Source organism: Rousettus aegyptiacus, unplaced genomic scaffold (genome assembly GCF_014176215.1).
Source record: "Rousettus aegyptiacus isolate mRouAeg1 unplaced genomic scaffold, mRouAeg1.p scaffold_m13_p_1, whole genome shotgun sequence".
In the NCBI taxonomy this organism is placed as follows: Eukaryota; Metazoa; Chordata; class Mammalia; order Chiroptera; family Pteropodidae; genus Rousettus; species Rousettus aegyptiacus.
The window spans coordinates 184937261-184962502 of record NW_023416284.1 but is presented as its reverse complement, the minus strand read 5'-3'; the positions used below and the strand labels follow the sequence as shown (position 1 = coordinate 184962502).

Sequence of the window (25242 nt, the reverse complement as noted above, 5' to 3'; positions counted from 1 at the left end):
GGTGCATCACTGCGACGCTCCATGCTCTAGGCGGGAGGCCGGACGGCCACCTGGTCTGTCCACTGAGCTCAGTGGGCCTTAGACCGGCCCAGTGACCGTTTCCTTTGTTTAGGGAGCAGAGGGTTGATCGACGGCCTCGCCGCCCTTCCTGGCTCTCCCCCGCCACCAGAGGCCCGAAGCTCGGGTCACTGCCCAAGGCCGGACCTCAGTTTGCGTTGAAGTGCTTCCCTGGACTGGAGCTAGCGCTCTCTGGTGTCCGATGGCTCGATACGGTGGCTGGCTCTACGCTGGCAGCCAGGGGGCAAGGTGGAGGTGGCTGTCACATGTGGCCACAGGCAGCACGGCTCCACCGGCAAGGACCGCTCCAGCCCGCCCCCCAGCTCCACCGGGTCAGAAGCCCCCCGGAAACAGGGTCTACGTGGCCTAGCAGAAGCCAGGGCACCGCCTGCTTGCAGCCTCAAACCAGACGAAACCAGATCAGCCTGGGAGGCAGCTCTTACAGTCCCCCCACCCCCACCCACTCATCCCTGCCTCACCTTTGACCTTTGTCCTGGTGAGAACACCCCGGTCACGAGAAACAAAGAATTAAAGAAGGAGGAAGCTTCAGCTGTACGTGTTGGATTGAACTGCGTTCGTCCCCAAACAAAGGTATGTTGACTTCTGACCTCTCCCCAGACCGCGGGGTGCATCTTTTCAGAAAATAAGATCATTGCAGATGCAATGAGTTAGGCTGAGGTCACACTGGAGCTGGCAGCCGAGTCCAAGACAGCTGGTGTCCTTGTCAGCAGAGGAAGGAAAGACAGTAGGCCTTGTCGCTTGAACAAGTGAATTTCACAGACGGGCTCTGTGTGTGTGTGTGTAAAGATTTTATCTGACACTGTTGGTCCGAGGTTCATACAGATTTTAAATTGTTCGTGTGTCTTCACCAACAGCCAGGATCAGCCGCCTCGCCGAGGGCGCGGGGGGCAGGGCTCCCTGGGGCTCCCAGGCTGCCGGCGCCTTGCAGCAGGGCAGAGTGCAGAGTGGACTTGGCTCAGCTGTGTGAGATGACGTGCTGCTCAGGGCCTCTTTAAGGCAGGACTCTGAGGCTCCGGCCATGCCACCCTGGCCAGGCCCGATCCCGTCTGATCTCAGAAGCTAAGGAGGGTCGGGCCTGGTCAGTACTTGGATGGGAGACCGCCTAGGAAGACCAGGTGCTGTAGGAGTACAAAATAAAAAACAAGGGATTGTAAGCTGGCAAGGTCCTTGTAATCTATGAGGTCAACCAAGGGTGCCTCGCCTAAAAAATAATAATAAATGAGGCAGGGCCCTGAGAGAGGCGGGCAGGCGTGGCGGCACCGCCCTCCCGAGGCTCGAGCTCGCAGGCAGAGACGTCCGGCCCCGCCGGGCACAGGCGTGGGCTCCGGCCCTCGCAGGGCGAGCGGGGGAAGACCAGCGGGTGGCGGGGCAGGGCCCGGCCTCTCTGGGCTCAGCCGGCACAGAAGGGCGAGCCGACGACCAGCGTAAAGAACGCGGTGTTTCAGCCGCCGGGAGGAAGCGCCAACTCGCCCAGCAGCGCCCGGCCCCGGCCAGAGCGCCCACGGCTGCTCCTGGCCCGCTGGTCCCCAGAGGGGACGCCTCCTGGGGACGCAGTGCCGTCTCCCGCCCTCTGACCCACCGGGCACTGGGACTGGGTAGCTGATCTGCGAGTCAGTGAAACATAAACCTGAGCCGGACAGCTGGCCAGCTCGGTCAGCAGGAAGCTGGCCCTGGGGCTCGGCCTGGCCTGAGCCTGCATCCGCTTCTGCCTCCGGCCCACCGAGCTCAGACCAAGCGTGTCGCCTTGAACGGCCCCACCCCGGCCCCCGAGGTCACGGGCCCTGGGGCCCGGATGCCCTGGACCCTGGTCGTTGTCCCTCTGCTGAGAGCATGAGCCACACTTAGCTCCCCTGGACGGCTCTTCGCAGAGCCCTTGGCACCCAGCACCGCCCCGTGGGCGTTACCTGCAGAGGCCGCTGGGGACCCAGGCCAGGCAGGGGTCTGCCCTGGCGGGACGGCGAGGGGCCCCGTGCAGGCAGCAGCAGCAGTAACACGCAGCAGAAGCCAGTCTGCTTTGGCGATCACAGACCATGCTGATGATCAGCGCCCCTACCTGCAGGGTGGCCTGCCCCCTCCTCCCTCCCTTGCACGAGATGACCCACATACCCCCAGGGACGGGCCAGGTCAGCCAGCTGCCGGCCCAGTGGGTGTGAACCCAGAGCCTGGGAGCCTCGCAGACTAGACAGGGCCCCGCGCACGGCCCCACGCCTGGGGCAGTCTTTTGCCAAAATCCACTTTACTCTCCAAATTGTGTCCTCGTCCTAAGCCACAGGTCCCCACGGGGGCATTTGCGTTAAGTGCCCACTGAGAAGAGACAGATAAACGAGTCGCATGCCCCTCCATGCCAACCAGCGCCGGGCAGGTGGCTGCCTCTCCAGCCGAGGCCCGGGGTGGGTGCGGGACGGGGTCAGAGCGCCGAGGGTCTGTCCACACAGCCGCCCGCCGGCCTGGCAGCAGGCCTGGGCTGCCCCTCCCCGCAGCCTCCTGCGCTCTGCTCCGTCTTGTCGGGCACCCTGCAGCCGCGGCCTGGCCACCGCTGGCCACTTCCTCCTGGGCGGGGCCCTTGGAATCCTAAATTCACAGTGGTCAGTGTTTGTGTGTTCGTGCCTGGCCGGGGGTCACACAGGAGGCAGAGGAGGCACCGGAGAGAATTCCGGGAATCTGCTCGGGCTGAGGGGGCGTCGGAGCCGAGAGCAGCCAAGGGCCAGAGGCCGGCGCTCCCTGGTAATCCGCTGGCTGCTCCTCGACTTTCCCTCCGAGTCCCTCCTCCAGCATGAGCAACAAGAAGCCGGGCCTCCTGGGGGCCACACAGAGACGGACGTGGAGCCATCCCAGGGTCCTCTGCTGTCCCAGTCACGGTGGGGGCCAGGCAGCAGCACCCCGCGTCCCGTGGCCCCAGAGCGAACGCTGACTCGCCGCCGAGAGCGGCTCTGGCCGTCAGGCGGTGCCCAGCCCCCCGAGCCCCGGTGTCCTCGTCTCTGTAGCAGGAATGGGGGTGTCAGTCCTGCCTGTCGCAGGAGGAGGGGCCAGTCCGGGGACTGGGGCCAGCCCCAGCCAGGGCCGCGCAGTGTGGGGGCCTCGCAGTCCGGTGGGGGCAGTTTCTGGGGCACCCCCAGTTCCGTCCACCGCTGACACCACTGTGCTGGCCCACGTGGGTCCCCCAGGTGTGAGACTCCAAGTCTGTTACCTAGGGTCCCCATTTGAGACCCCGGCGTGGGCAGGGTGCGGGTACCAGGGCAGAGGGTGGGGAGGGGCCCAGGAGGGTGGGGTGCTCACGCTCCTCAGCTTCCCTCACGAGGCCTCAGTCTCAGAGTGCAGCTTCGAGCAGTGGCAGCCAGGCCCCCCTCCACCCTGCAGGGCACCCCAGCACTCCCGCGCGTCCTCCCATGCCACTGACGAAGCATCTCAGGCTGCACTCAGACTCCTCACCCCTGAGGTGGGTCACTGTGACCATGAGCAGCGACTGTGCAAGGCACAGGGCAGTGGTGGGAAGGGTGGACGGCTGTCGCTGGCCGCGGCGGTACACGGGGCAGGCGTCGGCTGTTGTCTGGGCCATGTGCATGCACACGCACCCACACGCCTGCGCACACACAAATACATGCACGCACACGTACACCCACATGTGTGCACACAGGCACATGCATACACATGCATGCACCCACATGTACACACGAACACATACCCACATACATGCGCACGTACACTTGCATGCACACAGGTACATGCATCTGCATACATGCACACATGCACACCTGCCTGGATGCATGCGCATGCACACCCACGTGCGTGCACTACACACACGTGTGCATGTGCGTGCATTGTGAACCCGCATGTGTGCACTGCACACACATGTGCACATGCACCCACGCCCATGTACATGCCACACATCCATGTGTGTGCACACACATGTATGCACATGCTCACGTGTATGCACACACACACACATGCTGAGATGAGCCACCATTCTGACAAAGGGTTGCATTTCGTGACACCTGTTGAATGCCTTTTTGTGTTTTTGTACAGTTTTATAACTGGTCATGTATTTAATAGCTTTACTGAAGTATGATTTACAAGCTATAAAATACCTTCATCTTAAGTCAACAATCAAATGCATTTTAGCAAATTTGCGAGTTGTGCAACCAGCACCATGGGTTTTGGAGTGTTTCTGTGGCCCCCAAAAGGGTCCCCGTGCCCCACCGCGTGCAGTCACCCGTGGGCCCGGCAGCCACACGACCCTCTGGCCCGTCTGCCCCCGGGTGCCTCACGGGCCCACATGAGCTGTGAGTGTCGGGCTGGCTTTGCCCTGCAGTGCAGCGTCTTTGACATTGGTCCACGTGTGGCTCTTCAAGCCTCTGCTGAGTGGGTTTCCGGCGTTTTACAAAGCCTGGACTTTGTGGACCTGGGTTTCAGAAGCTTTATTTCTAGAACATTCTTCGCAAGCCTGTCTCATGGGTGGAGACCCGTTATCCAGAAGAAAGAGAATCAGGCAGAGAGGTCTCTGGGCGCCGTGTGTGAGGAGGCCGGGTCAGGGTTTTGGGGGCCTGCCTCTCCCCGCCTCTCCCCATGTCTGAAACCACGGACTTGACCAAGCCGGTCAGAGGACAGGAAGGGTCTTGCGCAGCGTGGGGCCTGGCACGGCCGTGCCTTCCTGGGGGAGGACAGCTCGTATCTTCTCGATGAGCCAGGGGACAGAGGCGCCTGACCGATGGGGGGGCACGCGGGCGGAGGAGGCCCTCGGCGGCCGGGAGCCCCCGCGGTCTTTGCGGGAAGTGACCTCACTGCCGTGACACCGCGTGGTCGCTTCGCGGCCCGGCTTACCGCAGGCGAGGCGCCCGTGGGGCTTCGGCGAGAAGGGGAGGTTCGCGGCAGGGGCCTCCTGTCGTCACGAGACCCCCTCCAGGGAGCTTGTCCGTAGGCGCAGGTGTCGGGGGCTCGTGTGCCAACTGTCACCTCCAACAGCACCGCCCACACAGAGGACAAAGCCGAGGCCCCGTGCGTCCCAGTGCTGGGCCATGAGCTGCCCCGCGGGGAGCCGGGCCTGGCTCTGGGGTCTCTAGCCGGGGGAGGCTGTCCGCCTCGGTGCCCGCCCCCGCCTCAGGCCTGGCGGCTGTGGCGCCCTGGCCCTCACATCCCGGCCGTGCCCAGGGGAAGGCGGCGTTGCCCACCATCTCTACACAACACAGCGCCGTGACGCTGGTCAGAGGGTCCCAGGCCAGGCACCGGGCAGCGGGAAACGGCCGAGTGGCGGCTCCACGAGAACCGGCACGTTCGCTGGGCTCTTTTGCCCTTTTAAGAACTGGTGGGTGGCCGGCCGAAAGGACACGCCTTTGTCCAAAGAGGACCCCCTTTGCCCCCACTGCGGGGAGAAGCGGCTTCGCGGGTGCACTGTGCCCCGAATCTGGGCAGGCTGGGGCTGGCGTCGGGGACAGCCGGAGTGGGAAGAGGGCCCCAGACCCCCCACGCCCAGACCCCCACGCGGGGCAGCGAGCCGGGCTGCGTGTCCTGCTGGCAATGTCCCCCGAGCGTCGCCGGGAGGCGACCCCCGGCCAGAGCAGACCTGTGGGCGTCCGCCCCCGAAGGGAGCCAGAGGCCGTCGGGCCCGTGGGGGGCAGCGCTGCTGCTGCCGGGGTTCGCACCCCGCCCCAGGGGAGCCGGGGGCTGCAGCAGGGCGCCAGGCTCTGCGTCCCCAGGACTCTGGGCGCCTTTCTGGGCTCTGAGGCCTCTGCCCGCCCCCAGCATCCCGGAACCTTGGCGGTGGCCTGGCCCCAGACTGGAGCAGGGAGCAGCCGAGGCCCTGGGGAGCTGCCAGGTGGTCCTGGGCGTGGGGCGGCCGCGGGCGGGGCGGCTGGCGTTGTTTATTTGCATTCCAAGCTGCACGTGGCCAGCTGCTTACAGCCTGGACCTTGTCCTGGCACGCAGGCTGGAGCCCGGCCCCACTCGCTTCCGGGCCCTCCCGGCCAGCAGCCCCGCAAGGCGCCCGGTCCTCAGGAAGCCTCGCAGCGGGTGAGTTTGGGGTGCTGCATGCCCACCTGTGGCTGGACGGAGGGTGAGGGCCCTACGCAGTGACACGTGGCCCCTGTCCCCCCAAGTGGCATGTGGGCCGGGGCTGCTCGGCGCCCCTGGCCGTGCCCCTGACCAGCTCTCTCCTGCAGGAGGCCATGGAGGGGGCCTCGTCCTGACACAGGCCGAGGGGACGCGATGACTGTGGAGCAGAGGGACGTCCTCGTGCTGCTGCCCACGCGGGAGCAGCTGCGGCTGGCCGTGGGGGTGAGCGCGGGTGGCCATGCGGGTGGCTGGGTGGCCGTGGGGGTGAGCGCGGGTGGCCGGGTGGCCGTGGGGCTGAGCGCGGGTGGCCATGCGGGTGGCTGGGTGGCCGTGGGGGTGAGCGCGGGTGGCCGGGTGGCCGTGGGGGTGAGCGCGGGTGGCCATGCGGGTGGCTGGGTGGCCGTGGGGGTGAGCGCGGGTGGCCGGGTGGCCGTGGGGCTGAGCGGGGTGAGTCGGGGTGGGCGGAGCATGGCAGGGGCCCATGGGGACCGTGCGGGGCCTGTGAGCTCGCCGCCCTCCCCTCTGACAGGCGGTGTCACGTTAGGACCCCGCGGGCCACCTCCACACGCCTGTATCCCTCCCGCTCCACAGCCATGGCCGGGCTGAGCCCCAGAGTCCAGCATCCCCTGGGCTAACTTTCCTCCCAGGGACCCATCCCATCTGTCGCCTCCTCCCGCGACATGGGTAGGGGTGGGTCTGAGGGTGGCTGTGTCCCCACCGGGAACAATCGCTCCAGTGGGGCTGGGGACTCAGTGTCTGCGGACGACCTGAGGCCCCCGGCCTGGGGGACCGAGCCACAGGCGAGTCCTGCCACCAGGGCGGGGGCCTCGGGAAGGAAGGGCTCAGGTGTGCAAGCCGACCCGTCCCCTCCCACGCTCCACGCAGTGTGACGTCCAGGACGAGCGTGCAGCACGGCCCGGCCCCTCCCCTCCGCCGTCCACTGTCCACTCCCGGCTCCTCAGCGGCCGGGTCTCTGTCCGGCTCTCGTGCCCCGAGCGGGGAGGTGACTTTCAGACACGGTCTCCAGACCTAGACGCCTGTCCGGGGGGACGAGTTCAGAGTCCTCGTCCTCCCCGCGCGGGCCACCACCGAGCGCAGTGCCCGAGGACAGGCGGCCGGTCACCTGGGCGGTCACCTGTCCGTGACTCACACGCCGTGCTTCTCGAGGGATGTTAATCATGTTAACGTGTGGAGTCGCACATGCGTGACGCCTGAGACGCCGTGAGGGCCGGGGCTCCCCGCAGCGCCGTGCAGCTCGCCCAGACCCCCCCAGATGTCTAAGACATCACCGCCCGGCCACCCTGTCACGGACGTCTGCCCGTGTGCACCCAGAGGGGGCGAGCCGCGTCTGGGGCGTCCGGCAGACGTGCCCGCCCTCGCCCGGCTGGCCTCACAGCCCTGTCCACACCGCTGCTCCCCCCAGGGACAGAGCGGCCGCCCAGCAACCGCTTCCAGAGGACCTGCTGTCCTCACCCTAGCTCCGGGGTCGGGGGATGGGGGGACGCGGGGGGCAGTGCCCCTCAGTAGGAAAACAGGCTTTTCACAGGGACTAGGGGTGGGGGCCGGTAGAGAAAGGCCTCCAGGCAGGACTCCTGGAGGGAGCAGGTGTTGGGGTACAGGGAGTGCAGATGCCCCCCCCCCGCTGTCCATCAGCTGCTGGGCGCCCGGGGACTGGTCCGAGAGTGACCGCCGGTGGGGACGTGCGGGGCGGGGCCGGGCGCACTGCAGCTCTGAGCGGCCGAAAGGAGAGTCGGGGGCCGCGCTTCGGCCTCAGGACGGCGGGCTTCCTGCCGGTCCGCAGACGCGCGTCAGCACGAGTGGCCCCGAGCGCCTCCAACCCGGGCCTCTGTGTGCAGGCTGTGGCCCCCGTGCCCGGGTGTGGCCTGGCCGAGCCGTGGCCTGGCCCCTCTGCGGTCAGCTGCCCGGAGCAGCCGCTGCTCACAGGTGGACGCGGACGCTCTGCCCGCCGGGGGGCTCTGTGTGCACCCGCATAGACCCTCCACACGCGCCACCAGGACTTCTCCTTAGTCCAGTCTTACAGATGGGGAAACTGAGGCCCGGGGGTCAGCAAGTGCTCAGCCAGGTGCGGAGTCAGGGCTTGCGCTCAGACCACCTGGTTCTGAAGCCCCATGTTCTCTGCTCACCTCCAGCTGGGCCAGGACCCCGCTGTGAGGCCTGGGCCAGGGACCCCGCAGCTGGGTGGCCTGGGCCGGGGACCCCGCTGTGAGGCCTGGGCTGGGGATCCCGCAGCTGGGTGGCCTGGGCCTGCTGCCACGCCCAGCCCGCCTTCCCGCAGGCACGGCAGCGCCAGCCCTGGGTCCATGTGGCCGGGCAGGGTCCGCCTGCTCGTGGCCCAGAAACGGGGAGCTCCTTGGAGGGACCGTCGTGAGGAATGGGCTCCTCGTTCAGCGTCTCCTTCCTGTGATGTCAGGGGACAGAGTCCGGGTGGCCTATTTCCAGGTGGAAACGCCCATCTCACCACCCAGATGTCGCCGGCCGACGAGGCCACTTGGGAGGTGGCATTGCTTCATCTGCGCCTTTCAGCCGAGTGTAGAGGAACAGGAAAACCCCAGAAAGTCGGCTGGTCCCAGGAGGTAGCATTTCTGTTTGAAGGATATGTGTGATTTGTGGACACGTTTGGTGGCTCCTGGTGAAGTCTTATTCAAGTCCCTTGGGAGTCTCCTGTCTGCTCAGGGACCCATTTCTCTATTTCAGTCAATTCCAACTTGCACGAGCGACAGAATCCAGGGTGGGTGACGACAGGCTGGAGCGGATGGGCGGGCTGTCCAGGGCCGTCCAGGGCTGCGTGCGTCCTCAGAGGCGCCTCAGGCCACAGGGAGGGGACGGCACGAGGACCTGCTGGGGTGTGGCAGCTTCACCCCCGCCCCGCGTGAGCTGGGACGGTCGCTTTCGCCTGTTTCTCATGAGGGTTCGGCTGAGGGACAGTGTGACCTCGGCCAAGTGGGACGCCCTCCAGTGGAGCCACGCATCTCGGCCGCTGGCGGCTGAGCTGCTGGGATGCCGGCCGGCGACTCGGCAGTGACAGAGCCGGCTTACCCCCGGGGTGTGCGCGCGCCGTGTGCGCGAAGACGCAGGACGGAGCCTGAGTGCCACTGTGTCCTCACGGCCAGGGGATAGAGAGCCACGGGCTGTGAAGACCGTCGCTGCAGGTGTGCGTCGCCCGCGTCGTCGGGGCCTGACCCTCCCCCCCACGTGACCAGGCGGGAGCGAGGCCCGTCCGTCACTCGCCACGCGAGGGCGGGAGCGCGCCCTCTGACCAAGACGGTGTGGGCGCACCAGTAACGAAGCAGCCTCCCCGAGACCCAGAGGCGCCGCCCGTGCCCACGCGGGCCACGTTCCTGGCCGAGTGAGAGCAGCGCGGGCCCGTGCTGGCCCGCGCCAGGGCAGGCCCTCTCGGGACCGGAGCGTTTCCACTCCGCCGGCCAGGCCTCACGCACCGAGGGACGCTGCCACCGCGCACGGGGACCTAGAGGCCGGCGGGGCCGCCCTGCGACCCAGAGGCGCAGAGGCTGGGGGCCGAGGCGTGTCACACCGGGGACACGGAGGCCACGGCGTGAACGGCCCGTGTGGCCAACAAATAAACGGCAGGGGGAGGCCGCGGAGAGAGGACAGACGGGGCGCCAGGCGGGGAGGGGCCCGTGCGGAGTCTCACTCCCGTCAGCAGAGAGCTACGGAGTCGGCGTTCCGACGACGGGACCGTCGAGCTTGCCAGGGTTCGACAGTCAGAAACTGTTAAGTTTTCAGCAGCGTCTGCGGCCGCGGCACCCGGAACAAGCCCGACGCCGTCTGATCTCGGAAGCCACGCAGGGCCGGGCCTGGTCGGTACTTGGGTGGGAGGCCGCCAGGGGAGACCAGGTGCTGGAGGCGTGAAGATGGAAACTCGGGCTGTAAGCCGGCGAGGGCCTTGCCGTCTGCGACGTCGACCAAGGGCTGCCTCGCCTAAACAAAGTTTTCGGCGGTGACGAAGCGCCCGTGCGACAGCGCGAAGTGGACGGGGAGCCGGACTGCACCCGGCGGGGCGCGGCCCCACTGCGGTCCTCAGGCAGGCGGGGCGCGGCCCCACTGCGCGTCCTCAGCCGGGCGGCCGCCGGTGCAGGAATGGGGACGGGGACAGCACCAGGGCAGCGGCGGGCGGGGCGGGGGGCTGTGCGGCGCTGGGGCTGCCGCAGAGTGGGGCGTCGGGGTCGGGGTGCTCGGACCCGCCAGCCAGGCCGCCGAGGCCACAGGCAGCGCCGGAAGGGAGCGGGTGAGGCCACGGGCACCGAGTCCCTTTCGGGTGTCCCCGGAGCACAGGCCCGCGTTCGGGAGTGGCCTGTGTGGTGTGGGTGGGGTAGCATGGTGGGCGCCCTGGGCGCACCCTGCTGTGGCTGCACCCAGAGCCCCGCCCCGCCCGCAGGTACAGGCCACGGCTGGCGAGCTCTTGCAGCAGGTGTGCGGCGCGACCGGCCTCCGGGAAGCCCACTTCTTTGGCCTCAGCGTGGTCAGGAGTAAGTAGAGCCAGCCCGGGTGACAGCGCCCACGGGTCCCCCAGGCACCCCAGAAGCGCCCGCCCCTCTGCGGGCTGAGTCTGCAGGGGGCGCCCCTGCTCCCCGTCCTTGCACCCCGCGGTCACCCACCCGTCCCTCAGCAGAGCTCTGGGGGCGGGCAGCCAGCCTGCTGCTCCCGGCTGGAACCCGGAGGTCACCTGTCCCCGGGCAGCAGAGGCCCCTGTCCGCGCCCGTCACCTGCCACCACAGGACGGAGCTGCCGCCTTTTCTGCTGTCAGCGCCGCTGAGACCAGCGTCCCCCACCGAACGCGGCGTTTCTCACGTGTGAGAGTCTGGCCTGAGCCGGGACTTGGGGAGCGGCCCGCACGCTCCGGCAGACACGCGGTGGCAGCATCTGCCGTGAGGGCCCCGCCCGGCCCGCCGCATGGGAAGTTACTGTGTGTGTGTGTCGAGCATCTCGAGCAGGACGGGCTCTCGGGCTGTGTGGGTGGACCCGGCCCCTCCGGCCCTCGGCCCTGCCCCCCGCGTCCACGCCTGCTCTCCCGGCCCACTGGAGTCACCCCTCACTCAGCCCTGACACCGCGTGTAATTTTCTCCAATCGACGGGTCGGCGTTGTGGGAACACTGGGACACAGTGTGCTGACGAGTTCACGTGCCCCCGAAAGCGAGCCTTCAACCAAACGTGCCCGTCATCCCCCGGGGACACTGCCCAGGGCTTCCTGGGGTCCTCCCAGCAGGACCCCCAACCCACCGTCCTCCGCTCTCCGCCCCCCAGGAGAGAGCAGGTCTGAGGGGGCCGGGCAGGCAGTGGGCGCCGTGGGGCAGCTCAGACCCGGGTCCGGCCCGGCTGGGCCCCTGCGGGCCTGCTGGGAGGGGCGTGGCCCTGGGCCCCCAGCTGCTGGGGCTGGGCCGCTCTGCAGACCGCAGAGCCCACAGGGCGCCTCCCCGGACGCGCAGTTTCATTAAGTCTGGAATGTGGCTGCATTCCCGGACGGGGACACGGGCTGGCTGAGGCCCCCGCAGCAGGTGTGCCTGCGGACACCTGGACCGGGCTCTGTGTGACCGCTGGTCCCCAAGGGCCTGGCTACGAGCCGCCGGGCCAGGGGCTCCGTGGACACCAGGGGAACCGCGTGGGCTTTCCCGGACCCCCCCCCCGCCCCCCGCCAGGTGGGGGCTGGCGCGCTCTGGGGACCTGCAGTGTCCTCACTGTTCTGAAGGCAGGTGGGGACCTTTGTGGCCCAGTGACCTGCAAATTCATCTCCCTCAGGGGCCTCGAGTCTTAGACGCAGAGGTTTTTTGAATTGTTTTGTGGCTTCACAGCAGAACCAAGGGGGAGGCGCAGAAGGTCCCCAAACGCCCCCCACGGCCTCCTGGTCACCAGCGTCCCCCCAGGGCGTGCGTTTGTCACAATGACACGTCGTCACTCAGAGTCCACAGCTGGCGTCTCGTCAAATGAGTGGTGACATGTGTCCTCCAGGACAGTGTCATAGAAGGACTTTTGCGGCCCTGAAACCCTCTGTGCACCCCCCACGCTCGCCCCGCCCCTGCCCCTCCCCCAAACGCAACCACCGCGGCGCCAGCTTCCCCTTTCGCGGAGTCAAGTCGCGGGGCTCCGCAGCGAGCACCCTGTCCCCGTCGGCCTCTCTCCCTCAGCGACACGCGCACCGTCTCCCGGTCTCCTCGCAACCCCAGAGCCGGGTCCTTCGATGGCGCGATGCCGTCCGCCGCCTGGACGCGGGCGTTTTTGCCCGTCCCGGGAGGACCGCCCGCGTGCAGGACTTCGATCCCCGTCCGTCTGCCTCGTCCGCCCCCTGCCCGCGGGCGGGCGGCCCGGTCACGGCCAGCGCCGTGGACCCCGAGGGTGGGGTCTGGTGGTCCGCTTGGGGACGACGGGAGAGGGCGTCCTTGGCCTGTGTCCCGGCTCGAGGCCCCGGGGCTGAGGCTGCTCCGGCAGGCGGTGGGCGCCGCCCCGCGTGCCCACAGCCCGGCACGGCCCGCACTCGCCGGCCGCCAGCCCTGCCCCGCGCCTCCCGCGGAGCGTCCAGGGCCCGCGAGGCCTCTCGGCTCCGGGCCGAGCCTCGACGGCGGCTGGAGGTTTCCGCCCTTCTCGGGGGTAACTGCTCCGTCTTTCCCAGCTGGTGAAGGAAACTTGTGGCCACAAAACCCCGAGACACAGAGCACGTGGTTCCGGAGGAGGCGCCGCGGCCCTCGCCCTCCCCCCGGGCAGCGGGCGGTGTCCGCCTGGCAGCAGTGACCGGCCCCGACGCGGCGCCGTCTGCTTCCGGAGGGCTCGTCCCGCCGCCGGGCGAGGGGCGCGGGCTGCAGGGGGGGCCGCGGGACCGGGGCACCCCTCGGCTTCCTAGGGCGGCGCGGGGCGCAGTCCGCGCGTGCAGCAGAGCCAGCGGGCGGGGCCCAGCGCCCCGCGGCCGACACCAGCGGCTCTGCAGGGCGCGCGGGGCAGTGCGCGGCGGGCGGCTCTGCTGAAGGCCACGTTTGTCTCCTAGGCGACGAGCACCTGTTCATGGACCTGGACCGGAAGCTCAGCACGTACTTCTCCAAGGACTGGGGGTGCGGACGGCGCCGGGTAAGCGGGGCGCTGGAGGGGGCGGGGCTCTGCGCTGCGCCCCGCCCACAGCGCCGCCCCCCAGCTGCCCTGCAGTGTCCCCCGAGCCTCGCGGGAGGCCAGTGCTCGTCCGCGTGACAGCCGACAGGCCGCGGCCGTCCTGAGCAAGCGGGCTGAGGCCGCGGGCTGCCCGCTGCTCGGACCTGAGCGTGAGCCTGCAGCTGGGGCGCACCGACGGCGTGACCGCTGCACGGTGGCACGGCGCTTCCTGTCCCCTTCGCCCTGCAGGGAGCCGGGAGGCCCACGGGCCCCTTCGTGACCTTCCTCAGCGTGCAGCACTACGTGGAGAACGGGAGGGTCATGAGGTAACTGCTGGCCGACTTCAGGGACAGTCCCTGCGGTGGGGAGGCCGAGAGGTGACGGGCGGCCTGTGGAGGTGGCACTGCTGTCCCTTTGGCGGGGCGGGGCTGCAGCGTGAGGACTGAGACATGTGACGACTGTGCCGGAAGAAGTTGTCCGGAGGCGGAGCCCTCGGTCTGCGGGAAGGGGGGTCCTGGTGGGGCGGGGGTGTCGGTGTGTCCTCTGGAGGGGGCTCCGCTTGCCCTCAGCCACGCAGCCCAGGTGTCAGAGCTGGGTGAGAAAGGGGTCCAGGTGGGGACCCCCGCTCATCTCAGTCACTAGAGACGTGCCGTAGAGCTTGTGGGTGGCATGGAGCTCCCAGGGCAACCCAGGAACCCGAGTTACCCCCAGACCAGGGCAGGTGAGCAGGGGCTGTGTCTCCGGGGATTCACTGCACAGGGGCAGGGGGGCCAGTGGCCCCCGAGCCTTCTGAGGTGGAGCCATGAGAGGGAGGGTGTGAGTGTGGAAGGCTCTGGAAGGTGGGGTGTGACTGCGGCAGGTTCTGGAAGGCGGGGTGTGACCGCGTGGAAGGCTGACCACTGTGGCCCGGCCGTGAGGAAGCTGGAGGGCGCCCCTGGCTGGGGAAGGAGGTGACCGGCACAGGGGGAGCTGAGACTCCCCGGTTTCTCAGGGGCAGGAGTAACCGACGGCACGTTCGCCGGTGCCAGCCCCAGGAGGCGGCCGGGTGTGATGAGGACGTGAGGACCTGGAGGGCAGGGAGGGCCTGGGGCCGCGGAGGGCGGGCCAGGGACAGCAGGAGCCAGCCCCGCACCAGGCCCGCCTGCGCCTTCCAGGGACAGGACGGCCCGGCACCTGTACTACTGCCACCTGAAGGAGCGGGTGCTGGGGTCGCAGTGCACCCACCGCGAGGAGGCCTACTTCCTGCTGGCCGCCTACGGGCTGCAGGCCGACCTGGGCAACCACCGCGAGCTGGCCCACGTGGGGCGCTACTTCGAGCCGCAGGCCTACTTCCCGCAGTGGGTAAGGCCGCGGTAGGGGAGAGGGTGGGGGCGGGGGGCGCCGGGCGGCAGGCGGGGCTGACGGCCCGCGGCGCCTCCGTCCTCAGATCATCGCCAGGAGGGGCAGCGCCTACATCCTCAGACACCTGCCCGCCGTGCACCGCGAGCAGCGGGGCCTGAGCCCCCAGGAGGCCGTGCTGCGCTTCATCAGGGAGGCCTGCCGGCTGGAGGACGTGCCCGTCCACTTCTTCAGGCTGTTCAAGGTCATGCCCCGTGGCCGCCGGGCGCGTCGGGGCTCAGGCCGCCTCGGAGCTGCCTCAGCCGAGGGCCCCAGACGAGTGGCATTAGGCAGCCGCGACTCTGACGCCAGTTCCGGAGGACAGTGTCCCGTGGCCGCCCTGTGCCCAGACGCTGACCCCGGGACGGAGGGACGTGCAGCGCAGCGTGCGGGCTGCCATCTGGGGGTGGCGTGCGGTGGCAGCGCCGCTGGCCCCGTGCGTCCCCCACGTGCCCCCCACGTCCCTCCCGCGCGCCCCGCTCCACCTGCGGGGAGCGGCCCGGAGCCCAGCCCCCTCAGCTTCCTGCCCGCCCAACGTGGGGCCGAAGGGGCTGTGTGAGGGGCGGCTCTGCGGCTCTCCCGCCGGCGTCCAGGGCACTGTGACACTCGTTCTGTAGGGAAGTCGGGCCGAGGGCCTGTCAGTGGGGCCTAAAGAGCTCACGGCCGTATCCAGGCAGTGGAAGTCCGAGAAGGTGACGAGGCAGGGACAGGGGACAGTGGGCCTCATGTCGGGGGGATGGGAAAGGCCCGGGGTGGCCCCGCACGGCCCTGGGGAGCGCAGCCCCCGCGCGAGGGGCTCAGCCCTCTGACGCAGATGTCTTTGTAGGGTAAGAAGGACGACAGAGCCACCATGGTGCTGGCGCTGACTCTCACAGGAATGCGCATCTATCAGGTGACCAGGGGGCAACGGAGCCCCTGCCGCCCAGGGCCCTGCCGCGCTGCCGCCCTGGGGCCCGCCCTGGGGACACGGCCTCTGCTGTCTTGCAGGAGGTGCCCGGCGCCCTGCAGCTGCTGCACGACTTCCCCTGGGCCCACGTTGGGAAGCTGGCGGTCCTGGTGCGTGTCAGGCGGGGTTGCGGCGCGCTGGGTCCCACCCACCAAGAGCCCGGGGGTGCCCAGCCGAGCCTGTCCTCAGGCCGTCTACTGGGCACCCCGTCCTCCGCCAGACCCCGTGCCTGGGTGTCTGGGGCCTGGCGCTCTAACGCGGGCACGGACACGGCCCTGCACCGGGGGCGCTGGCACTAGCCCACCTTCTGGCTCCCACGCGGAGAACGTGAGAGGAAATGGGGGTGCACAGACCTGCATAGTGTGGCCACCACCTTCCAGGCGCCCCTGTCCCTGTGGTCCTGGCCCCCGCTCAGTCACCCTGGGCCAGGCCTGGCCCTCGGAGCGGAAGGGCAGGGAGCATGAGGCCCACTGGGCCAGGCGGGCCGGTTCTCTGGACGGTGAACCCGAGGCCTGGGGTCCAGTCCCACTCCTGTGCGCCCTGCCCCGATGGCCGAGGGGACGCGTCCCGCGTGCTTGTAACGGAGTTGGGGGTGGTGTGCGCCTTTTGCCGCCCACAGAGAAACCGCCTGCACATGGAAATCAGATTCGCAGACGGAAACGGTGGCCACTGCCCAGGTCGGGGTCGCCGCGGACAGTTAAAACGCATGCTCCCGTCCCCTGGTCTCCCTGACTGCGTCTCGTCTCCTCCTCGCTCAGGGGAAGAGGTTTGAGATCCGGCCGGACGGGCAGCCTGCGGCCTGCACGCTGGTGTACCACACGGGCTGCAGCACCCGCGCCCGCCACCTGCTGCGGCTGCTCAGGACCAGCCACCAGCGGCACCTGGCCCTGCGGCCCGCGCTGCAGAGGCTGCAGCAGCTGGAGGAGGAGCAAGGTGGGCACCGCGTGTCCTCCGACTGCGAGCCCCCCGCCCCTGCTGTCTGGGCTCCTGGAGGCCCCCGCCGCTCCCTGCCCATCGACTCGGGGCGCCGCAGCTGTTTGCACCTGTTTGCCCATCGTGGGGCGTGGCCTCTTGGCTCCTGTGTTCCCCCCAGACCTGGTTGGAGGGTGGGGTGGTGACCCCCACCCTCCCACCTCTCCTGGAGCCCATTTCTAAAGATGGGGGCCGGGGGAGGCGTGGACTCTGGGGAAGGATTCTCCAGGAGCCAGCCAGAGGGCCGAGGGCCGGAATCCCGGGCTGCGTGTGCGTGAGTGTGCCTGTGAGTGTGCGAGCACGTGTGTGCCCGCGTGCGTGTCTCCTTGTGTGTGCGAGCTGCTTCGGGGCCCCTCACACCGAGAATGACCTGAGGGCCCACGTGAAGCCTTCACTGGCTGCAGGTGGCGAATCCCGCCTGGGCGGCCTGGGCTGTCGCCGTGGACACCCAGGGCCCCGGGGTCCCCCATACAGTGCACCCCCCGAGGCCGTGGTGGCAGCTCAGGGCGCGGGCGGCTGGGGGACCTCGGGGCCCCTGCTGGCCACCGCGGCTCCTGCACGCGCGCGCCGCTGCCCCTTCTCTCTCTCCGCCCAGAGAAGCAGCGCTACCGGGAGTCGTTCGTCGGCGACGTGCCGGAGCCGGGCCTGTCCCCGGCCGGCAGCGAGGACGCTGGGGGCCGCGGGGGCAGCTGCTGGCGACCCTCCCCCCACCGGTGCCTCCCCCCGGCCGGCAGCCCCGGCAGCTCCCGCGGGTCAGGCGCTGAGTCCCAGGAGATGTCGGTGGACGGGCCCTCGAGGACCGAGGCGCTCTGTGGGGGGGCGCTGCCCTGCAGCTGCAGCGCCAGCCACAGCAGCGGAGGCGCAGAGGACAGCGGCAGAGGCTGGCCGGAGCGGGACACTGGGGACGAGGGCCAGGGGGACGGTGAGCATGTGGCCGGCGAGCCCCCCGCTCAGTCATCGCTGTCTGCGCCCGAGGGAGGGTGCACGGGCCTGACGTTCCTGAGCCGCGTGGTGGCCCGGGGCCTGGGGCCGGCCAGGAGGACAGGGGCCGGCCTGTGCGGGGTGGGGGGGTGGCCCTCCTGCCTCTCTGCCGCCGACCTCGGGAGGCCCACGTGCCTCGCTTGGGTCTAGCCACCGGGAAGCGTGTCAGCCAGGTTCCTCTCGTGCTGCTCTTGTCCCGCTGGGCTCAGTGGGAGTCCCATGACCAAGGCCACCGTCATGGCCACTCACGGGAGCTGCTGGGCCGAGTGTCCGCTCAGCCTAGCGGGAGATCCTGTGCTGGGGACACTTTCATGTCTGTCTGGGGTGCGGGGCTTCCCCACAGAGCACCTCATCACCCCTGAGCCCTGCACATCCACAGCACCCCTGACAGTGGGCGTGGTGGGCAGCTGAGGGGACCAGCCTGAGGGCCTGGCCACCCAGGGCCACCCAGGAGCACGCGGTATCAGCACCGCTCAGGGCCACCCAGGGCCACCCGGGAGCACGCGGTATCAGCACCGCTCAGGGCCACCCAGGGCCACCCGGGAGCACGCGGTATCAGCACCGCTCAGGGCCACCCAGGGCCACCCGGGAGCACGCGGTATCAGCACCGCTCAGGGCCACCCAGGGCCACCCGGGAGCACGCGGTATCAGCACCGCTCAGGGCCACTCAGGGCCAGGAGGTCTTTGCTTCTGACCTGCCGTGTGTACCTTTACATCCCAAGTGTCTGGCTGGCCCTCTAGTAAAGGACAGGTGGGCGGCCACCTCTGAGTGTTTGTCCAGTGTGGACAATGATGACGTCACATTGGCCTGGTGACTGATTAGACCTCAGGCACTTGGACAAGCAAGGCAGCCAAGCTGGAGGCTCAGGGCAGTGGGCCCTGGGCAGGGGGAAGGCTGAGGTGGGGAGGGGGCTGGGCAGCCCTGTGGGAGGGGTGTGGGGCACGTCCTGGGTCTGGGCCCCTGCCTTCAAGGGCCGGACCACCTCAGGCGAGCCCCGGGGAACCCACTGCTCGCTGAAGGGCACTCAGACACTTCAAGCGGGGAACACGTGATCATGTCTGTGATGGTGGAGATCCCTGCAGGTGGGAGGCCAAGGTCACTGCTGAGGTCACGCCCACCCCGCCCCACCTCCACAGCTCCGACAGCCCCCGGAGGAGGTGCTGTGAGGGCCACAGAGGTTCGAGTCCCATCTCAGAGTTAGGGTCCCCAGAGGAGAAGTCGCCTCATGGGGTAGGCAGCCATCCTCCCTGGACTTTGTCCTCCCTGCCCATGACCCCTCTCCTCCCTGCAGCCTCTCGGCCCCCGGGGCACTTGGCAGAGGTGCCAGTCACGCTGGTCAGGACGCGGGGCCGCAGTGCTGAGGATCAGGTCCAGGTACGTCCCTCGTTGGGGCCCACAGTTCCCCGAGGCCCAGAGGACGGTGCCTGGGCGGTGGGGGTGGGCGGTGCAGCTTTCTGGAAACAAGGTGGGGGGCCGGCACCCCTCGGCCCCAGTGCAGGAGTGGGCACGCGGCTTGTGGCCTGGGGTCCTGCCGGGCACGTGCGCGGGGGCGGCTGTGCCCGCTTTCTCCATCCCATAACCAGGCGGGGTAGGGGGTAGGCAGGCATGGGGGCGAGGAGCCAGAGCCGAGATCTGGGGTGCTCTGCCCAGCCTGGCTGGGTGCCGACCCTGCGGGTGACGCCCCTGGAAAAAGATTGTTGGCGGCGATTTGACTGGAGAGGGACCCAGCCAGCTGCAGGAGCAGAGAGCTGGGGCCCCAGGCCCCTCACAAGGAGGGGTGGGCTCTGTAGGCCGCAGGGCTTAGGTTCCCGCCCAGGGGCGCGCACTACCCCTGCGTGAGCCACCCCTGGGACAGCACAGAAGCTGGAGGGGCCCACGTGGAGGCCAGTCCCCTGCCTCGCTGCCCTGGGCCTGCGCCCCGCCAGAATGCGGACAGGGGTAGAGGGTCAGCTCAACAGTGTCGCCATGGGGACACAGCCAGGTGGGCCATGTGTCAGGTCGAGGGACCCTCGGGGTGAGGGGACAGTGGGAGTGGCTTGCATAAGACAAGGCGAGATCGCGGGTATCTCCAGCAAGGGCAGCACGCGCAGCGGCCTGAGGCCAGGGGCGCAGGGGGCTCAGCGTTAAGTGTGGTAGGGGGCGGAGTTGTAGGGGTCGCCTAGGATAGCTGGGCGGAGCCTTGTGACAGAAGCGGCGAGATGGACAGGAAGGGGCTACAGTGCACACCCTCTCCCTGCAGATCCCGGAGGCGACCACCCGCCCCCCAGAACAGCACAGCCACAGCCTGGATGATGTGCGCCCACGCCCCAAGCCCGCCCCGCGCAGCCGCCACCTTGGCGTTGCACTAGACCCCAGACCCCGGGTCCAAGGCAAGCAGAGGTCCACGAACTGCCTCTCCGTGGACCTGCTCTGGGATGGCCAGCCCCTGGAGGAGTTTGTGGTGTAGGCCCGTGGAGCAGCTCCGCCCACGACGGGCTCCACCCACACCAAGGCTCCGCCCACAAGGGACCGCCACCTACACAACGCGCTCCGCCCATGATGGGCTCCGCCCATGATAGGCCACACCCACGCCGTAGGCTCCGCCCACGACGTGCTCCATCCACACAGCACGCTCTGTTCCAGCGGGCTCCGTGTCCGTACTCCAGGCCCCGCCCACAGCGCTCCACTGCCCTCACGCCTCGCCACCACGCCGGGGCTGTCTCTGACTCTGCCCTGGACACTCCCTCCATTGCCTGGTGCCTGGCTGACCAAGGCCTCGGGCGCCACCCGCCTCTCCCGACACTTCCTCCCGCGTCTCCACCTGTCGGAGATATGGGGGCCGCTCCGACGTCAGTCTGGAGGTGAAGAGTGGGTCCTCTCCTGCCCTGGCTGGGGGCACGTGGGGGGCCTTCTAAGCTGGGGGGGGCGTCCTGGGGTGCTCCCTACCACCACTCTCCGCCGATGGCCAGCCAAGCGCACAGACCTTCTAGGAGCCCTTTGAGCTCACGTCCTGGTCACTGCTGGCCCCGGCTCTGCCCCTTCTCCAATCACAATCGCACTTAGGAGTAAAGGTGACATGTGTCCCTTCTCCAGCCCCACCCCAGCCAGCCACACGTGCCCAGGGCTGTGAGCTGTCAGCAGCGGGGCTTCTGGGCTCCCAGCTACCCTTTAAGCGTTGCCGCCGCTGGCCGCCCCCCAACCCATCAGGGAGGATGAGCACTTCCCCGCCCTTCGTGCTCCCCACAACCTGCACAGCCTGGCGCAACTCCAGCCCACGCTGGTGGCTTCCCGGACAGTGTCTCAGGGCTGCTGGCCTCACCTTGTGGCCGTTGGTCGGTGTGTCGAGAGCTGGTGTGTAGACAAGAACCACAGCAGGAGCATGGCCCCAGGCTCGGCGTCCACGCGGGTGGACACTGGGCCCACGCGGGTCAGGTGTACGGTGACAGTGGCCACCGGCATGGCTGCGATTCCCTTCAAAGCCAGGCGACTAGCTGGGGAGAGGCCTGCTCCCCTCTCGCCTCAACGGCCCTGCTTGCAGGTGGCCTTCCTCCAAGCCACTGGCCGCCTGGACAGTGCGCAGTGGCCGTGTGGAGTCCAGCTGGTGGAGGAGCCAACTCAGTAGCCTGGCAGTCCGTGTCCCCAGGCGGAAAGGCCACCTGCCACATTGTCCCTGCTTCCTGACCCCAAGTGGGCTGTGGGAAAGGCCACTCTGACAGGTGGGACTCGAGAGGTCAGACCACCCCCTGCCCGAGGCTCGTCGGGGGGCTCTGTGCAGTGTGGGTTCACTTACCCGTGGCCCTAGCTGCACCCCCCCACCCCCCAGCCCAGGACCCACGTGCATACCTGTCGTCCTCGCCATTAGGTGAACGGGTCTGTTTCGCTGTCAGACTGTCCCGAGTACTGGGTGGGTCACAGAGCCCGTGAGGCCGTCCCCTGCCTGCTCTGCCCGTGCGTGGAGGCTGCACTGGCCACATCTCCCCCTAACGTTGGAGCTCGAGCAGGGGGGTGGGGGCTGGTGCGGCAAGGCGGGTGGCCCTCGGCCTGGCCCGTCGGTCCTTCCCGTGGGTGCCCGGGCACCTGCAGTAAAGACCCTGCGCTGGGTGGCACAGCCACCTGCTGTACCCACTGCCGTGAGTAACCACCGTGCCCCAGAGCTGCGGGGACGGGCACACGGGGGACAGCCCGTGCCACACGGAGCTCGTGTGCACCTAACTCGTGGCCAGAGACCCGCCTTTGTCCGTGGTCTGGAACTGCCCGGGCAGCGACACCACGGGGCCGGCCGGGCGGGGGTGGCCAGTGCTCAAGGGGCCCAGTCTTTCCCTCACGAAACAGATGCCACCGGGCGGGTACGTGCCGGCTCTGGGCACATGGCAGGTGGCACGGAGCAAGGAGAGGGGGTCGGCGGAGGTGGCCCTGTGCCGGAGGTGCCCATGTGCCCCGTGGGGCCCCAGGGCTACCGAGGGCACCAAGCCTGTGGTGATAGGGGAGGAGGCCAACGGGACCCTGCAGTCTGGCCAAGGTCCAAAGGTTGGGCAAGGGCATCCACGGCTGCGCGGGGCCTGAGCCTCTGCTCACCCTGTTTTCAGTCATATGAAGAGCCGTCCCCAGAGCAGTGGGGCCCCGTCAGGTCTGCGACTGTAAACAAACTTTTGAGCACAGGAGCCTTGCCCGTGGGCCGATTCGCTATGGCGCGGAAGGCAGCCGGCAGCGGGGCGGGCGGGATGGCGCTGCTGGTGCCCAGCCCTGTGCATGCATGCGCACACAACCCTGCACACTAGCGCGTGTGTAGACACACCCACACGCACGCCACACACACAATGCTGCACAGGCACACGCACGTGCACACACCACATGCATGCCACATGCACACCCGATTGCACACTTGCACACATGTGCACACACCCACATGCATGCCACCCACAGCCGATCCTGCACACTTACATGCACGTGTACACACCCACACGCGCGCCACAAACAATCCTACACACATGCCTGTGTACACACACCCACACATGCCACACGCACTCACAAACCTGCACTTGCACATGCATATACACACCCACACATGCCACACACATACAAAACTGCACACTCACAGTGTACACACACATGCACAAACACGCGCACACATGCACACACAAACCTGCACTCACACGCACCTGTAGACACGAGTACACAGGTACACATGCGAACAGGCATGGCAGCGGTGCCAGGCCCTGTCACACTCGTGTGCACACGCATGCACACACACACATGCTGGCATGGGAGGGGACGTGGCACGCAGAGGGAAGCCCGCGCCAGCAGCTCCCTGGCCCCTCAGGGGTTGCTGCGAGCTCCAGTCCTGAGCTGGCTCCTCCCCTGGCCACGCTCACCCCTCACTGCCACCAGGGGGCGCTGGTGGCGTGCTGCGGCTCTCAGGTAGCGCCTGCCCCCAGCCCCAAACCTGCGTGAAAGGCCTGGCCGGCTGGAGACCGGCTGTGACCACCTCTCGCGGGCCGGCCGCCCCTCCTGGCACCCTGGCCAGCGCCCTGTGCCTCCACGGCTGCAGTCCCCATTCCTGTGCACACGCCGGCGTGACGTGTCCGTGAGCTGCCCGGCCACCTCTGGCTGTCCACGTGGCGGGAGGACAGACAGCGAGGCGGGGTGTGTGTGCGCTCGAACCCCGCCTGCCCCCCACCCTGGTGCCCGGGGAGGTGACAGCTGAGCCTGCGCACAGGGCGGGGGGTGGGGGTCCTGTGGAGAGTCGGGAGAGCCCCCTGCCGTCCCGTGCAGATCAGGGATTCGGGACAAAGGCCTGGTAGGCGCAACGGGCGTTTTCCAGGAAACCAGATCTGCACTAGTCGGGAAAGGACAGTTCGGGGTCCCGGCTGCCGAGTGACGGGCGCCCAACGAAGGGGACACTCAGCAAGGAGGCCATGGCCCCCAGGGCTGTGGGGGCACGAGGCAGACCCTGCACGTCCACCCCACTCGCCAGTGAGGCCGGGAGGAGGCCCAGCCCGGCTTCCGGGCCCCGGGCTCGGGCAGTGGGTGGCTGCCTGGGCAAAGCATAGGTCACAAGTGCCACCAGCCCCCTGGCTTGTCCCGGCCGGGTCTGCACAGAGCGCAGAGGGCAGGTAGTGGTCTAGCTTCAAGGGCCCCCCAAGGGCTTGTTGAGCACCGGCTCCTGGGACCTGGACACCTCGGGGCCCCGTGCGGTGCTGTCCTGATAGGTGTGGGCTTCTGTTTGGGGGGCTCCCAGCATCACAGGGGCTCGGGGGTCCAGAGTGCACATCTGACCAGCCACTGTACCCTGTGACCCACCCCCCACGCCCTGTGGGCCCTGGGTCACCTAGCTCACCTCCAGCAGAGCCTGGGAACCGGCACCTTTCTCCAGAAGAGCTGCCTCCCCCGCCCAGTGCTGCGTGGGCTTGGGGAGCAGGCCCATGGGGGCGGAAGGGCATCCATCCAGGGCCTGGGGACACGCCTCCCTGGGGGCCCAGCGAAGGGGCCCAGGGACTCGGAAGAGCCGGTCTCCTCCCCAGTGACTGAGACCCTGAGGCGAAGGCATTGGGCCATCCGCAAGCCCCATGGCCACGGGGATTTGTAAACTGCCAACGCGAAGCCGTTTCAGCCACCAGAGGGTGACACCCGCTGTGTCCCGGAGACGCCCTCCCCACCTGGTCCTGGGTGTGCGGGCCCAGGTCGGGGTGCGGGAGGTGTCCAGGAGGCTCGGTCAGGCAACGGCCAGACATGGGGACAGCTGGCTGCGTCTGCCTCCCTGGCACCTCCAGTGGCCTTGCTGCAGAGAGACGGGGGGGGGGGCAGGGGACACGGCCCCCGCTATGGCCTGTCTGGCCCCAGGTCCCGGCCTCAGACCCGGGGATGGTGGCCTGCTCTGTATGGGACGAGGGCCAGCAGTGGGGCCGGTGGCCTCTCTCCTCTGCTCCCGGCCCCGCCCGCCTGGGGTGGGGGCTGCTCTGACCACGGGGCGGCTTGGCTCCCGGCCCAGCTCGCACTCGGCTCCCGTCACTGTTTGTGGCGGCTCCTTGGAAACAACGAGGTTTGTCGGGTCCGAGGAAGCGGGTTTACTGTGGCACAGGCGCCCCACGCGAGAGGTCGAGGGGAGCCCAGCCCCGCAGGCGGCTGCCGCGGCCCGAAGCCCAGGCTCTGCGGTGTGCTTCGGCGGGGACATGCGCACGAGCACCAGCAACCTGGCGTCGCCTCCTTCGAAACGGTGAGAACCCGCAGCTGGGAAGGACGTCGCGGGGGAAACACTGCGCCTGCGGCCTTGCGCGGGCCGGGCACCCCGCGAGCGACCGCAGCCTCCCTGCGAGGACTGACAGGGAGGCGGGCGCCGGGCCCCTGCAGGGGCCCCCGCCCGCCCCGCCCAGCCGCACTGCCAGGGCCCCGCCCTCTGGGACCCGAGACGCCCCGCTTCCATCCCCCTCCCCCGTGGGCTCCCCGTGGGAGGAGCTGGCCGGGCACACCCCACTGGGAAGCACGTGGCTGGGAACGCGGCCTGGGGCGTCTGGGGCAGACAACTGAGCAGGGCAGCCAGGAGGGCCCCGAGGGTGTGGCGGGGAGGGGCTCGCCCCCACGGGAACAGGACAGCGGCTGGCTCCCGGGGCACGTGGCGGGGGCACCAGGCACCGAGGGCGTCCTGCAGCACGTGGGTGAGCTCGCTGTTCCTGTAGGGCACGTGGCCTCTGCGCTCCCACAGGGCCCGGAGCACGTCCCCCAGGGCTGCCAGGCTCCGGTTGATGCAGGAAGTCTC

At 68.8% G+C, this 25242-nt stretch overlaps 1 protein-coding gene and 1 pseudogene across 5 annotated transcripts; both read left to right on the top strand.

The window, feature by feature from the left end:
• The first annotated feature begins 55 nt into the window (after positions 1-55).
• FRMD1 (FERM domain containing 1) lies at positions 56-23220 on the top strand. Of its 5 annotated transcripts, XM_016159468.2 has the most exons (14): positions 57-648; positions 5998-6081; positions 6231-6345; positions 10541-10631; positions 13136-13215; positions 13483-13559; positions 14388-14574; positions 14660-14815; positions 15437-15502; positions 15598-15666; positions 16315-16489; positions 17124-17450; positions 18802-18884; positions 19750-23220. In XM_016159468.2, exons 3-14 carry the CDS (start codon positions 6277-6279, stop codon positions 19954-19956), a joined length of 1587 nt encoding a protein of 528 aa, XP_016014954.2. In that variant the 5' UTR covers positions 57-648; positions 5998-6081; positions 6231-6276; the 3' UTR covers positions 19957-23220. The 5 variants fall into 5 exon arrangements, with proteins under 5 accessions (XP_016014961.2, XP_016014954.2, XP_036079553.1 ...); XM_016159475.2 differs by lacking the exon at positions 5998-6081 and having other exon boundaries at positions 56-648; XM_036223660.1 differs by lacking the exon at positions 17124-17450 and having other exon boundaries at positions 61-648.
• On the top strand, positions 1087-1205 carry LOC118604987 (annotated as a pseudogene).
• Positions 23221-25242: the final 2022 nt, after the last annotated feature.

Bases quoted from the DNA above. Each gene is read 5' to 3' on its own strand.
- FRMD1 (XM_016159475.2), top strand. From the start codon at position 6,277: ATGACTGTGGAGCAGAGGGACGTCCTCGTGCTGCTGCCCACGCGGGAG. The intron at 13,560-14,387 runs GTAACTGCTGGC...TGCGCCTTCCAG, and splicing joins GAGAACGGGAGGGTCATGAG to GGACAGGACGGCCCGGCACC. The intron at 14,575-14,659 runs GTAAGGCCGCGG...CTCCGTCCTCAG, and splicing joins AGGCCTACTTCCCGCAGTGG to ATCATCGCCAGGAGGGGCAG.